This window comes from Callithrix jacchus, chromosome 11, assembly GCF_049354715.1.
Source record: "Callithrix jacchus isolate 240 chromosome 11, calJac240_pri, whole genome shotgun sequence".
Taxonomy (NCBI): Eukaryota; Metazoa; Chordata; class Mammalia; order Primates; family Cebidae; genus Callithrix; species Callithrix jacchus.
The window spans coordinates 66,467,886-66,483,644 of NC_133512.1; the positions used below are offsets into that span (position 1 = coordinate 66,467,886).

The 15,759-nt window shown below is 34.6% G+C and overlaps 1 protein-coding gene across 2 annotated transcripts in view; it reads left to right on the forward strand.

Moving 5' to 3' along the window:
• The window catches only part of SEMA3E (semaphorin 3E), a 276,720-nt gene extending 266,485 nt beyond the window's left edge, over positions 1-10,235 (forward strand). Inside the window, exons 17-18 of one of the 2 annotated variants that reach the window (XM_002751652.5) lie at positions 5,790-6,243; positions 8,968-10,235. In XM_002751652.5, coding sequence (XP_002751698.1) covers positions 5,790-6,239 — 450 coding nt within the window. In that variant the 3' untranslated portion in view covers positions 6,240-6,243; positions 8,968-10,235. Of the gene's footprint in view, positions 1-5,789; positions 6,244-7,053; positions 7,179-8,967 lie in introns of those variants that run through there. The other variant, XM_054237356.2, reaches the window with a different exon arrangement.
• The last annotated feature ends 5,524 nt before the right edge of the window (positions 10,236-15,759 follow it).

Below are 15,759 nucleotides of genomic sequence, written 5' to 3' on the forward strand. Positions count from 1 at the left end.
ATTTCTGACTTTACTAGTAAGGTTGAATGTTAACTTGCATTCTTACTAAACATTTGGGTTTCTCCTTCTCTAAAGTGCCCATATATATGTTTTTCCCATTTTTTCTCTTTTATTTCTCTTTTCGTTGACTTGAAAAACTTTTGCTACTGATAGATATTAATTCATTCTTGAATATACATGCCCTACATTTCTTCTTTGATATCCCTTATGTTTTTTAATATCACATTTTTCATGTTATGGTTTTCAGTTCTTATTTACAATGACTTTCTTTTTGGCATAATCTTGTATTAAATTAAGGGTTGTATTCCCACATTTGTTCTCCTTCATGTAGTGTGATATGTTTTCCTAAATGAGCTTTTAAACAATTCACCCTGTCTCTACTAGGTAACCATCAGTATCACATATCAGGTTTATATTAAAAAGTGTTTTTAATAAAATAGGTTTGTATTTTCATGCTGTCATTTTACGTATATTTTCTGTAAGTTAAATAAATATATATATATATATACACACAACACACACACATGTGTAAAATTGGTCACAGGCAGGCCAATAAATATATCAATTTTTTTTATATTTTAACTAAAACTGACTTTATTATTAAATGTATTCTTGAGTAAACCAATTCAAGGCCTATGTTGGTCCCATTCCTGTGAAAGTATGGAGCCATATGGTTGATAAACACGGAAATAACTGCTTCTTCCTGACCAGCTACCAGATGTGCAGAGTTCTTTGTTCAATTACTTTTTCTTTACTAGAAATTATAAAACATGCTGAATCAATCTTTATAGCTAAGAATAATAAAACCATTTTGTATTTATTTAGATTGTCTATAAGAATATTTGATAGAAAAAAATTTGTATTTATCTAGATTGTCTATAAGAATATTTGATAGAAATGATGTATTACACACTATCATCTTGACAGAGAAAATCTGGTCTACAGACATAGAAAAACACACAGATGAATGAAAACAATTCTGTAATCAAAATTTAATGTTAGAGGTACCCAAGTAAACTAACATGGAAAGACTAAATTGTGGAAGAATATCAAATACAAATTTCTAAGTCATTTTATATATGTTAAGTATTTATAGTCCATGTAAGATACATTTAACTTTCTAGGTGATTTAACCTACGTAATCTATGACCATGCAGACCAAGCATTAAAACAGATTTTATTCCTAACATTGTAATGTGGATTTGTCTTAACCAAGAATATAGATCAAAATTCTGAGAGGCACTATTTCTAACATGCAAATAAACAGTGTAGGACAATTTCTCTGGTAATTGTCATGATTCCATATCTTAACTGTTTGGACTTTATATGTACATAATGCAGTGTTTCTCAAACTTAGATTTCTGATTATTTTTTTAAAGCCCTGCTTTTTAAAAATACCAAACTTAAAACAAGCAACAAACAAACAACCCTAATTCAAATGGTCAAGAATTTGTATTTATTTTTAGTTTCGCTTTTCATTTTCTTTTAAAATACTTTCATTAAGTGCTAGATGATTTTCTTATTTTCTCTTGTATTATTCGCTCTCACAGGAGATAAAATAGAGATAACAAAGGATCATATTCAATGAGGACATTTGTGTGTATTTTTTTTCAGGTAAAGGCAATGTCCTCAGACATATCTGTGATGCAGCCCTCTTTTGTCAGTTACTAAGTGCTCCTGAAACCACGTTTGTTTCTTCTTATTCAATTTATGATTGGATTTACCTGGAAGTTGTTACTATCTGTATGGGTATACCCCATTGCCATACATGTTTATCCTCTATAAATTAATTAGTATGTTCTCATTTTACACTGTCTTCTGAATTCTTTATTCATTATACAATAATTCAGAATAATAAAGAAATAGGTCTTTGCTCATTAAAAACTTATGTGTTTGAAGAGATGAATCTTGCATGGAAAAATAATTGGAAGAGGAATATAAATAACAGCTTTTGTTCTACAAATGTAAATGCTACTGTGTTACAAAAAGAAGCAAAATACCTTAAGGGGCTACAAAGAAAGTATTTGTAAAGGAAAGGAAAGTTTAGTTAAGCCTGGAAGGAAATGAAAAAACAAATGGATTGGTAGTCAGTAGAAAGGAGTTTACTTGAGGGAAAAAGAGTAAGTTCAGAATAAGAGCTGGGAGTGGAAACTAGGGTGGCGATACAGGGGATTGGCAGCAGTGTTATGAAAAGGAAGGGTGGATTCTAGTAATGTACAGGTTGCCCCCACCACCTGCCCTTAAAAGTGAAACATCCTCCTGGGCTGCTAGCGTGATTTATATTAAAATGTTCATTAAATATTCACAACAATAAAACAACACAAACATTCCTTATCCTTGTAACTTTGGTTAAAATATGGAACCAAAATTAAAGATAAACAAATTAATGCATCATTAAAATGTTTATTGACTGTGTATTTTGTTTTTACTGAAATACATATCCCTATGACTGTAAGATGAGACACAGAATGCCATGTGTGTATATAACACTTTCTGCCTGTAGCTGTACCATGTGATGACTCAATCCTACCAGCACTTTATTCAAATTACCTTGAAACTTTTTATCTGTATTACTACATGGGAATGTTATTTGGTTTTCATTTGGCTGGAATTTATCATTAACATATTATACCCATCTTTGTTCTTTTTATCATTTGGAAACAAGGCTTTTAAAGTGGTTCAGAATGTATGACAAACATCCATAGTAACACTGAGATTGATCTTTCACATGATTCCAAATATAGCTTATTAATTTATAGTATTGTACCAATTAACACAATAATTTTAATAATTCTTAAAAAGAGTTGCTCTCCAGATCTCCAGATCTCCAGAAATGTACCTCTTCCACCAACCCTACTTTGAGAAACACTACATTGAGCAATTTTGGGATCTAGATTTAGAAAGGCAGGATCTGGTTAATGGAGCAATTCTTACTGCTCAGGCAAGAAATTGAGGTCTGAAAAAGTTCTAAATCAGGATGTTTACAAAAGAAAGTGAGCTTTAAAGAGAGTAAATTAGTACCCATTTGTTTAAATAAGTGGGAAAAGATGCCACAAGAAAATTAATTGAAGGACTATTGTTAGATGTTTGTGTTTAATGTTGCATACTCATGTATGAAGGATAACAGGTGAAATGATGGTAATAAAGGAGGGAGGACACTTTTACAGCGGTGTGAGCGAGGCTAGTTTGGGAAAATGATGTTTTATTCGGTTGTGCAGGATGAGAAGTAACCCAGCCTTAAAGAAGTGTCTCCAGGCAGAGATACACAGAGTTCCTAAAACAGAATCAAGCTGGGTATGAAAGAAAAAAGAGAAATAAATTAAAGATTTGGGGAGTTTGCCATGAGATAAGATCAAAGAAACAGTTGTAAGGTATAAAAATTTATCATTGCAGCAAAAATGGTGATGAGGAAGGAATGCGTTTAAGGGTCACCACTCAAGAAATGTAGATAGGAATTTGTGATAGCATATAGTGAGAGAGAAGTATAAACCATCAACGATTGAGGATAGCGAGACTAGAATAATGATGTCATGGTCAGAAACAGGGAAGTTAGTAAATGGAGGGCAGTTAGAGTGGAAAGACACTGAATTGTATGTATTAAAGGCTTATTTATGTTTCTTTTAGTTAAAAACACCAAATCCATTGTTTTTAACAATAGAAAACACAAAACAATGGATTATCTATGTGTAAGATGTACCATTTTAGGGAAGCTGGCTGAAACAAAGAAATAAAAGTGCCGTCAAATGGATGGATATTAAACCTGAGATCAGTGAAGGAAGGAGGATTGTACCATAAAGGCAATGAGAAATCTGCAGAAGAAACCAAGAAAGAGTAAAGAAAATAAGGACAGTCTAATGGCACAAACCCCAGATAAGTGGAAGATGTTTAAGGAGGCAGGTTTTATCTATATCAAATGCAACAATAAATTTTAAAACAATGGAGGGTGTACTTCAGAGTCAGTATCATGTGAGGCACAAGGTGACCACAGGTTGCAATAGTTGGTAAAGCTATGGAGAAAGCCAGTGGTGAAAAATAAGTTTGCTCAGATGCCTGGCATGGAGGCATGAGTAAATAATCAAAGGTATACAAAGTTCTTTAAGAGTTTGTTGGCAGTGACCCGTGCTAAGAAAAACCTAATAAACAGATTGTTCTATGTAGTGAAGATGGTTTTGCTTTGGGAGTCTTCTTGGTTCCTCCCTGGAGGAGTTTGCTCTCCAGTTAATGACTATAGCATTCTGCCTACCAGGACATGTTCCTGCCAAGTCAAGGGAAGCACCTACAAAAGACTTATGGGGCCTCTTTTATTAGTCCAACTGGGTCACTCTGAAGCTTCTGAGTAATTAATTTACTTTACATGGCTGAAAAAAATGCCTTTGAGACGCCACGTAACTTAAAAATTACATCCTAATTTCTTACCCTACTCTTCTGCTTCATTTTGCCATCTGTTCCATTGTGGTCTGTGGATGCCAGTTTCCACACCTGAGTAATCACAGTGAAACTTTGTCCATGCCAGGTCTAATCAAGGCAGGGAAGAGCTGAGTCTGGCCATCCTGGCCAGGACCTATCACAGGGAGAAAAACATGCCTATCATTAATAGCCTTTATTGCCAAAGTGTTTGTAATTATTGCCTCTGCATTTCTTTTGTATTGACAAAGATGAATATTGCTTTCATTTTTGTTTTGTGAAAGGTGAAATCTGTCTGCATAGTGTGAATCACCTTTATACTATCCTCATAAGATCCTGGGCCACAGGAAAACATGATTGTTTTTAGTTGGATGAATGTATAGTAAAAATGTAGAGGTAGCTATTGATAGCACTGTGCAAAACCCCTCACCTATTTTATTTTCTGTATTCTTCACAACAATTTTTTCAAGTTAAGTCATCTCCATTTTAAGAAGAAAACTGAGGTGAGAAGTATACATGAATCCCATAAATCACACAATAAATAGTGGTGCCAATATTTGACTCTAGCTCTGCCTAATGTCAAATCATTTGCTTACTAGTCCAGCTATTTGTGATAAAATATGAGCTACTTAAAGCCTTATTTTGCTCTTCTTACTTTTAATTGTAATTATTTATAGAAAAATATGAGTAATTTATCATATCAAAAACATGACGAAAGATACTTGAGCTGAAGGTGTATAAAAACTTACTTGCTAGAATGCCTGATCCTTTAGTGCAGGAACTAGATTTGACTTGTTGGTTTTCTAATCTCCAGTGAAGGACAGCCAGTGAAAATGTGAGGGATGGTCAATGAATTGGTTAATTGATGATTTTTTTTTTTTTTTTTTGTAAGAAGACAAAGTGAAAGTAGCTCAGTTCTGGAAACAGATGTCCTTGTGGAAACATTGGTCCCTAAAATCTGGAAGGCATAATTATCCCTGAAAGAATGTGGGAAATGGTATTCGTTCTGTCCATGAAAAACAAATGTCAAAAAATAAATTTTAGAAATTTTCCTATCATTCTGTGAGTGCTATACTGAAATGTATTTTTTCTAATGATTAATTGAATCATTAGGGAGAAAGCTCTCACTTTGCAATATTGATATAAAATGATCTGAAGTTCATTGATATGAAATGGCCTCCAATGTAAATATCTTCAGAATACACACACACACACACACACACACACAGATGTAATTATTTAGCATCTTTGTGTATGTATGACTTTCAGGGTTTCATTATGTGATAGTGAAAGTGGAAAAAACTCAAGACTGGCAGTGGAAAGGTGATGGGTTGTTGTTTTCTCTCCTGTGTACTTCAGTGCCGTTTACTTCTGTGTTCTTGCAGGTGAAGACCGATGATAGAGTGATTAAGATGGACCTTGGCTTACTCTTCCTAAGGTTACAAAAATCAGATGCTGGAACCTATTTTTGCCAGACAGTAGAGCATAGCTTTGTCCATACTGCCCGTAAAATCACCTTAGAGGTAGTGGAAGAGGAGAAAGTTGAGGACATGTTTCACAAGGATGATGCAGACAGGCCTCGCAGGATGCCTTGTCCTGTCCAGAGTAGCGCCTCGCAGGGAGCAAAACCGTGGTACAAAGAATTCTTGCAGCTGATCGGTTATAGCAACTTCCAGAGAGTGGAAGAATATTGTGAGAAAGTATGGTGCACAGATAGGAAGAGGAAAAAGCTTAAAATGTCACCCTCCAAGTGGAAGTATGCCAACCCGCAGGAAAAGAAGCTCCGTTCTAAACCCGAGCGCTACCGCCTGCCCAGGCACACGCTGGACTCTTGATGGGGTGAGACCATTTACTGTCTTTTGAAGCATTTATATTTGGAACGTAAAAAAAAAAAAAAAAGCAAAAGAAAAGAAACCATCTAACTTCTTTGCATTACTTAAAAGAGATTTCTATAATACAGAAATGACTATAACGGTGTTATAAATTACTCCACATATGCATTTGACTGGATAAACTTCACATAAAATTAACTGATTTTTAAACTAAATGCATTGCTTAATGGTTTCTTGTTATGTTTGTCAAAAAGCAACTATAGCTGTCATTTTCAGTACTTGGCTGCTTTTCTATCGTAATTATTATTTTACCCTTGAAAGACTTAGGATTATTAGAATATTGAAGAAAAATAGAGAATTTCATAATCATGGTAAATATGAAACTAAATGTCTTAATATTTCTGAATTTTTCTTTTCCACCACAATGTAAAACATGGAGAATACAAAATACTCTGACATTCTCATGTGAACTTTCTGTACTTTTTAGGGACCATTTTATTAGTGTTGTCTAAGCCACGAGTGTTAAATAGCAGGTGTGTTGTGACTGCTATAACCTCTGAAAGAAAAAATGTGGTCATTCCGCTGCTTGCGCCCTTCACAAAACATTCATTAAACCACATTCACAATATTTTCGTTTTATAACACAATCTTTAAATTTCACTCACTGTGGAAAGAAAAGGTAACTTCTCAGAAAGATATCAAAGAATGTCAAATTAGATGAAGTTATCGTTATAGAATTCTATCGACTGCGAAAGATTTTTGCTGCCCTCTTGTGGTAGGAAAGGTATATTCTCACACATTTCTTTTTTCTTCACAGGTTATCCGTTTAGGAAAGATTTGAAAGCCCATTGTCAGTAGATACATTGAGTCCATTTGCAGAAACAACGAGTGAAATTAAAAAAAAAAAAAGTTAATCCTTTTATCAAACTTTAATATGAAAGTATTTTTTATAAATAATTTATTTCACAAGTCAAAAATGAAGATTTTGTAGCTCTCAACATCTGTTAAAGCTCAAAATGTAAAAAGCAATCTTCCCTGAAATCTAAAAGATATTATAACAGCCATATTTTATTTGTAAAACAGGTATTAAAGTGATCTGCTCTCAGATATCAAATTTTCTTCTCTATATTAAGAGACAGGAAACTGTTTCATGAGTTCACTTAACTACTGAGATATTCAGAGCATTTTACCTCTCCTAAATATTATAAAAACAATTGTATTTTTGAGAATGTTTATCAAAGTCTTTCCTTCTCCTGTTAAATATTTAGCAATTGCTTTTCTAAAATATAAATTTTTATAAGATGTTTTCTTATAAAATTGAAAACAAGTGTATTACACAGGAAACCATTGTGAACATTTATTCAGATATTAATTAATGTTTATTTCAGTTGTCAAAGTTAGCGTTTAGGTTGTAAATTTAAGTTAAAGTGCTGATAACTCATAATCACTTGCAATTTTATTGTAAAATTAACAAATACATAAATGCTTTAAGAAAAGTTTATTCAGATAAGTCACCAAGCTTCAAAAGATCTAAGACATGCAAATGTACTGAAAACTGACTTGCTCTGAAAATTCCACTTGCCATTTACCTAAGAATCCACTGGAGGTCGTTATTGCCCATAAATATTAACTGAAAAGAGTATGTATTGAAATGTATTTTTTTTTAACCATATTCAGTAAAAGCTTGCTCAATTTGGAGAAATAGAACCATGATAACTGATCAAGGGCCCTTACAAAGTTTATGTCTGAACAAATAAGTCAATTAAGTGCACTTTATTGACAAAGTCTTCCACTAACACACAAGAAAGAAAGAGGGTTTTTCCCTTGTATCTGAATTTTAAATTAAAAAATTAAGGCAGATAAGACATTAGTGGTTATCATTTTAATCGAGATAACACAGACAAGTAGTTAATAATAACTGTGGTGTAACTTGTAAACTAAATATTTGGTAACTGATGCAATAGGCAGAGGAAAATAGTTTTTCTATGACACAAGTCATAAGAAGTAGACACTCAGAACAGCGATTTGATTAAAATAAAGTAACTGTTAACCAGAAAAGAAACATTTTACATAAAATGCTAAAATTGATTCTAGGAAAATCAATCAAACCCAAATAAAGTTTATAAAATGCTAATTTGAAAGAAAACTGATAAGAAAATTTTGAGGGCCCAGGTCTACAGTTTAGGGTGACTACTAAATTTTATACATAATTATACCCACATACACATATGTACATATATGTATAAATCTTGCTTCCTGCCTGTTTATGGCAGTACTGTGGAGAACTGGGAAAGTAGAGGGAGGGAGGGAGGGGGAGAGGGGGAGAGAGAGAGAGAGAGAGAGTAGTTCCCAGGGATATGTTTCATGTCTCATCATTTTTCAGTCTCTTCCTCTCTCTCCCAACACATGTGCATGCACACAGACACACACACACACACGTACACACACAACGCACCTCACGTACTATAAAATAAATCAAGCCATGCCGCTCTGTCCTTCTTGAGAATTTCAAACATGCCACAGAAATATATCCCCAGTATTTTGTTCTGTCTGAGGTGAGAATTCAAATTCAGAATCTCTTTTGAGAAATGTGTAGGCTTGGAAAATTACAAATGGATCAATCTTCTCTGAACCCAGGGAGGGTACATGCTTAGACATTTACAAGACTTGGAGGAATTAAGAGTTCGCTCTTGATCTCACCAAAATTTTCCCCTTTTTCTTTTTCTTGCAGAAGGAGAGAAACCATGCTCTCTAGCAACACTGAGCAAAATCATAACCACTCATCCTAATTGCTAAGGGGCACCTCCATCTAGGGTCAGTCTACTGCTTCCTTAGGCCTCTTCTATGTTATTCTTTGTTACGGGAGAGGACCTGTGGTTAGAATGAATTTTGACATAAAACAATGCCCATTCACCTCGTCCTTCATCACAATGCCACCCATTGAGCAAGATATCCAGATTTGTTAACAAGAAAGATTTTGCTTCGTGATTTATAAAGTCTCTTCTGTGTCTCTAATTCTACATTGCTATTTTTTTTGTGTGTGTGTGAATTACTGAATATTTCAGTGCAAAGCTATCAACTTGGAGAAACAGGGATAAAAGATAAACACTAATAAGAGCTATAGAAAAAAGGGAACAGAGTCTTTGCCTGTTTAGTAAGTGGCAATTCCATATATATTTTAGAGTCTTTTTCTTTCTAAAATTAGTTAAATACTTAGAATGTTTGTAATGAGTGTTCAATATTTGCTATAGGGTTTAGGGTTTTGTAAATCTTCCTAGTAATTATGAACATTTGTAAGATTTGTAAAATACAATAAATCGTTTTGAATGTTGATGTTAAGCATGAAACAAACACAGCAGCTGTTGTCCTTAAAAATGAATTGACCGGTGACATCTGTAGCCTAATAAATATATTAAGAAAAGTAGTTAGTATTGTATAGATACTTGAGACCCCGGAGAACATGCTGCACTTATAAGAAGAAGCTCATGCTCCTTTCTTACAGCAGCATCACACTGAGTCCGTTTTAAAGAAGGGCTCATTTTTCAGGCCAACAACTGTTGCATTTGAACGAGATATAAATCATAGATTTTCCAAAAACACTCAGTTGATTGTAGCAGTGTTATTTAAGCTGGTATGTTTATTTTATTTTATTTTCTTGGATAGCTTTATATTTTGGCTTTTATTATAAATTGTGTTCTGCTTGTGTTTAAATGGCTTGGTTTTAAGCTAGAGCACTATATTGGGGTGTCTTTTCTGTATGGCATCCTTTTATTTGCTTGGCTGGGTTCATAATAGTGTGTGCCATATTCTTTCTTTTCACTGATTAGAAGCCATGAGACTTATCATCTAGTGGCAAGCTGCAGGGACCATTAACAGTGTGTCTCTGACTATAACTTGGATCTGCCACTATGCACTGCGTAATTTGTCTGTACCACTATGTACAATCTCTATTTGGTTCAACTTAGATGAAAAAGAAATAAATATTTGCTAAACTCTCAAGTGTCGTCTGGGGAGCATTTTCTAAGTTTTTGCCAATTGAACTCAGGTTTTTTATATTAAGCCTAAATGTAAACATACAATGCCAGACTACCAGTTTTTTTTTTAAGAAGCTAGAAAAGAATTCAGTTTCCTTTCTTGTGATATTTATAAGCTAACTTTATACTACAGAGTAAAAATCTGTTAACCTCATTACCTTGCAGCAGTTGCATTTATTTATGCAATACCGTGTTGCTAGGACCAATAGCCAGAAATTCCTTCCAAAGCTTCATCATCCAGATAAGATATATGAAAAATGAAAGTTTTTGGAGTGGTTACTAGTTGAATGTTTATAATTTTTGCAAGCCTCAAGTTCTAGCTTAATGTATCTGAATTGCTATTTTCTCTGTTATTTTTATAAGACCTTGGGAAGGCCATTTAAATGAAGTGTAGTGTTAAGTAAACTTTTGTTACCATATATCATTGCTACATTATTACAACTCCTCTGAATCAAAGCCTAGCTTCTCAATGCTGTCCTGACCAGGAGGAGTCTCAATAGTCATAATTTATGACTATTCATAAATAATTCATAAACATTCATTGTTTATTAATATTCAATATTCATAATCTGTTAAGAAAAATTTTGTTTCTGAGGCAGATTTTATTGTATTGACAGGTAATTAGTTATAATGTTTTAAAAGAAAAATTTGGTGGCAGCTCATGGAACATGTCTCTGGCAGCTTTATGGTGTGACAATGATATTAACGGTAGCTGTCTATCATATTCCAGCCTTGCATTCATTTATAATATAGGCCTACTTTTTGTATAGTATTTGATAACTAATTGAGGCTGTTCTTCAGATACATTTTCAGTCTTTAGTCAAAGGAAGAAGAGAAGCAGTTATGGTAACTAGAAATCTGTTGCTTACTATTCAAATGAAACAAAGTATGCACCCATCTTTTTATTCAAACACTGTATACCAGGCACTGAACTAGGCACTGCATAAAGTACAGAAATACTAATAATTCCATTATTACATAGGTAAATAACAATTACATTTTTTGAGACTATGTTTGCAGTGTATATTGGAAAAAATCCCCAAATCTTCATTGTACTCTATAGCACATTAAATGGAACAAGAGTGCAGTTTAATACAAGTATTTATTCTTTCAGAAGTAGTGTTGGTATACACAGGGAATGGGCCCAGGACACCATGTATACCAAAATTCACGAATGTTCAAGTCTTGCGGTCAGCTCTGTAAAGTCAAATACAAGAAAAGTCCCCCCTCTCTGTGTATGTGGGTTTCATATCCTATAAACACTTTATTTTCTATCTGCATTTGGTTGAAAATGATTCATATATAGATGGGCTTTTGCAATTCAGATTAGCATTGTTCAGGAATCAACTGGACTTCTAATTATGAATATTAAGACTCCTGGTCAGGATGGCATTGAGAAGCCGGGCTTTGATTCAGAGGAGTTGCAATAATATAGCAATGATAAATGGTATAGAAAAAGAGAAATAATTTAATAAAAAAGAAAGAGACCAACAGAGAAGCATAACGTCTTTATGAACCAGCAATGGAACAGAAATACAAAGCAGTGATTGGGCCTTAAGCCATAGATCTAGACATGCTTTCAGCAGGAGATAGTGGTAGCAGGAAGCCCAGATCCTGCATGATGAGATGAATACACATGATAGATGCCAAGTGAAATGTTAGGACTTCTCTCGGCTTTGGGAAGATACAGAAACCTGAAATCTGGGTCCCTACCATTGCCTGGGGTTTCATCATATAGGAGCTGCATATAAAGCCATCTAAGGCTAGGACACAGACTCATTTCAGGTCCCAGGGCAGACTTAGCCCCTTATTTATCTTCACATCTATTCATAACCTGGGATCCCTGGAATACGAGACTCCCAAGTCATCACAGTACTGGAGCCTAGAAAAGCCAAAGAACCTTTTCTGGTTTGGTAGCCCTGAGGTGGGGATAAGGAGGTGGAAGCAAAAGTTAAACCTACAGGCAAGGTACTGTAGACTGAATTCTGTCACGTGTCTTGGAGATGGGGTTTTGGTAAGGTAATTATTGTTAGATGAGCTCATGAGGATGGGGGCCTCATGATGGGATTAGTAGCTTTATAAGAAGAGGAAGAGAGACAGTGGTGGGGTGGTGGGGAGGGAGCGCAAGAAGCCTGGAAGGGCACTGTCTGCAAACCGGGAAGAGGCCCCTCACCAGGAACCAAATCTGCTGAAACCTTGATTTAGACTTCCCAGCCTCCAGAACTGTGAGAGATGACTCTGTTGTTTAAGGTACTTATTCTATGTCATTTTGTTATAGCAGCCTAAGCAGATTGATACACACAAGAAAGCACAGAAAGGTGGAGAGATTAAGGATAAACAGATATACCCAAAATGAACTCACAAACAAAAATATTTCAAAACATCTCAAGATAACTAAGTTAACTAAAGTTAAGTAAATAATAATATCTGGAAAAAGTGATGAAAAGTAGCCTCTGGTATGATGACTGTTGGCTTCTATCATTCAGGAATAGGGCATTTGGGAAGAGCTTAAAAAGTGTAAATTAATTCTTCTCTGTGACTCAGAATAGGTTTCAGAGAAAGGGGAAAACACAATTATAGACTCAATTTTCACCCCATACCGCCACCAGCACCAAAAATAAAAAATAAAAATAAAAAGCTAATGACAAGACAGTTTCTTGAGGATTGTTCCATAGAGTTAACCAATTTTGAAATAATTATTGGAGAGTTTCTTATTTTTTAAAAGAAATTTAACACAAACTTATTCTCCCATGGTGTCTGTAGGTCAGAAGTCCAGAAATACATTTCATCTGGATTCTGTGCTTAGAATCTCAAAGGCTAAGATTAATGTGTTAAGTAGCTGGCTCTGAGGAAGAATCTACTTTCAACTCATTCAGGTTATTGGCAGAGTTCTGCTCCTTGTAGTTCTAGGGCTGCAGTCATTTCCCCCCATCTAACTTCAATGTCAGCAGTGGAGTAGTGAGTCCTTCTGAAGCTTGGAATTTCTCTGAATTCCTCTCATGCCACATTTCTCTGCCTCCATCTAAAGAAATGTCCTTACTTTTAAAGCTCATCTGATTAGATGGTGCACATGATGATGTTCCAGGATAATCTCCCTATTTAAAAGTTTTCAGTGTTAGTACTATCTGAAAAATATTTGTTTTGCCCTGTAACATAATGTGTTCACAGGCTTGGGGGATTATTTTGTGGTCATATCGGGGCATCATTCTGCCCAACCAACCACAGTCCGTTTTCTGCTCCCCAAAGATTCATGTCCATCCCAAATGCAAAACACATTTACCCCATTTCTAGGTCCCCAAAAGTCTTATCCTATTATAAAATCAGCTCAAAAGTTCCAAATCTTATCATCTAAATGTTATAAATCAGGTGCAGATGAAGCTTTGCATATAATCTGTCAACTATGCTTCAGGCGCACAATTCCCATTCATCTGTGCACCTGTGTAACTGTAGGAATAAGTTACATGTTCCAACACGCAATGATGGGAGAGGCATAAAGTAATAGTTTACAGATATTGTGGTTTAAACAGGGAGAAAGAGGCATAAAAAATGGAGTCAATAGTCAAAGCAGTTTCAAAACCCAGCTGTGTAACCTCTATTAACTTTGAAGGCCTAGAAATATTATTCTGTGGCCTTTGGCTTTGCCCTGTACATCTCTATGTTACCCTGTAGGCGATCCATCAAAGCCTCTGACTCCTAAATGGCATTCTGAAATGCAGCAGAGGCAAAGGCATAGATTTTCTTAGAAAAATTATTATGAAGTACACAGATAATTATCTCAACTTCCAATTTTGTAAAATCATTTTTCCTGTTAAAACCAGGATATGTCATTAATAGATGACATTGAATGAGTTAATCTGATATAATATTCTACTAGTTTAATAAGTAAGTTCAAGCACACAATTGTATTTCCAAAAAGGCTCATGGGCAGGTGGAGTCAAGGTGAAATTTTAGGGGAAATAATAATGTAATAATATAAATAATGAGATAATAAATATATTCATGAACACCAGTTATGCCAAGTAGTAAATATTTTCTAAGCATTACCTCACTTAACATCAAAAATACAAAACAAAACCTCTTTGAGGTAGGTAGCTTTATTTATGGATGAGGAAACAGAAGTAATTTGTAGATCCCAGATTAAGGTGAAATGTTAAACAATGACATTCTCACAAAAGCCAAAAAGCAGTGAATCTGTGGGACCACCGGATGATGAGTGAGGGCTGCTTTATATGGTGATATGTAAATAATTATCTCTTCAACTTTTTAATTTCTGTTAATTTGGGCCTCCACATTTTCTCTCCTGAATTTCTTTTATATCTGCCCTCACTGGTCTCTCCACCCTGACATTTGTCTTCTTCTCATCCATCTCTACCCAGCAGCCAAAGTCATCTTTTTACCATGAATTTGATCTTTTTATAACTCTACTAGAAGCCATTCAATGGCTTTTGTATGAATAAGAAGCTCAAACTCCTTAATGTGGCTTAACATTCTCTCCTGACATAACTTTGTTTGAATCATGCCAATCTTCATGGCCTCCTATCCTCTTCACTCAGCTTACCATACTTATTTCTATTTTCCTTAGTCTGGAATTTCCTAAAATGCTCTTAGTACCCTCAAACCTTCCTAATCTTTTAAAAATTAGTAATTGGCCTCATCGTTTTCCGTATTCAGCATTTTTTGTAGCACATTTAGCACTGTATTGTGATTATTGGTTTACTTTGTGAAAGTATCTTGTAGATAGAAATTACACCCTATTTACCCTTGTCCCTGGAATCTAATACTGATGTATTAACTGGTCATGTACACTAAATGAATAGTTATGTCATGAATAATTCAATCTCTCAGGTCACAATTACCCTGAAGTGATTCATGAATTTCCTGAAATTGTACCCAAATTTTGTTCTGAAGGCCCATAGCTTTTATTAATTGTTAAAAGGATAATTGACTCAAAGATCAGGAACAGCTGTATTAGTAAAATCCATCACATTATAAATTGAGACATATTACAAATGGTGTTAAATGACTTTTTCAAGGTAAAAAGAAGATACAGAATGAGAAGAGAAAATGATTCTGTTCATCAAATGTTGTGCCTTCTTATAAAGAACACACTGTACATCGTGTAAGATGAAAGTTAACATAAAATATTGTATAGGTCCCAGCAGAGCCTCAGAGTGTGACTACAATAAGAATGAACATTCGCATTTGTTGTAGCAATCTATAGATCTCTTGATTCTTTGCTCCCCAAGCCCAAGATGAAAACATAAATTTCATTGCTTTAGCTGAATAAAAGAATAGGTGAATGAGTGGATGATGAATGAACAAATAAGTCAGTTAGAGGATAACATCATTTAGACTCAAGTAACAAAATGCCAATAAGAAGTTATTTAAATGAAGAGGGTATTTATTCACTAATGTAACTAGAAATCCAAAGGAAAGCAATCTCAGGGCTAGTTAATTCTGTGACCAGAGCAACATTTTCCAAAGCTCAG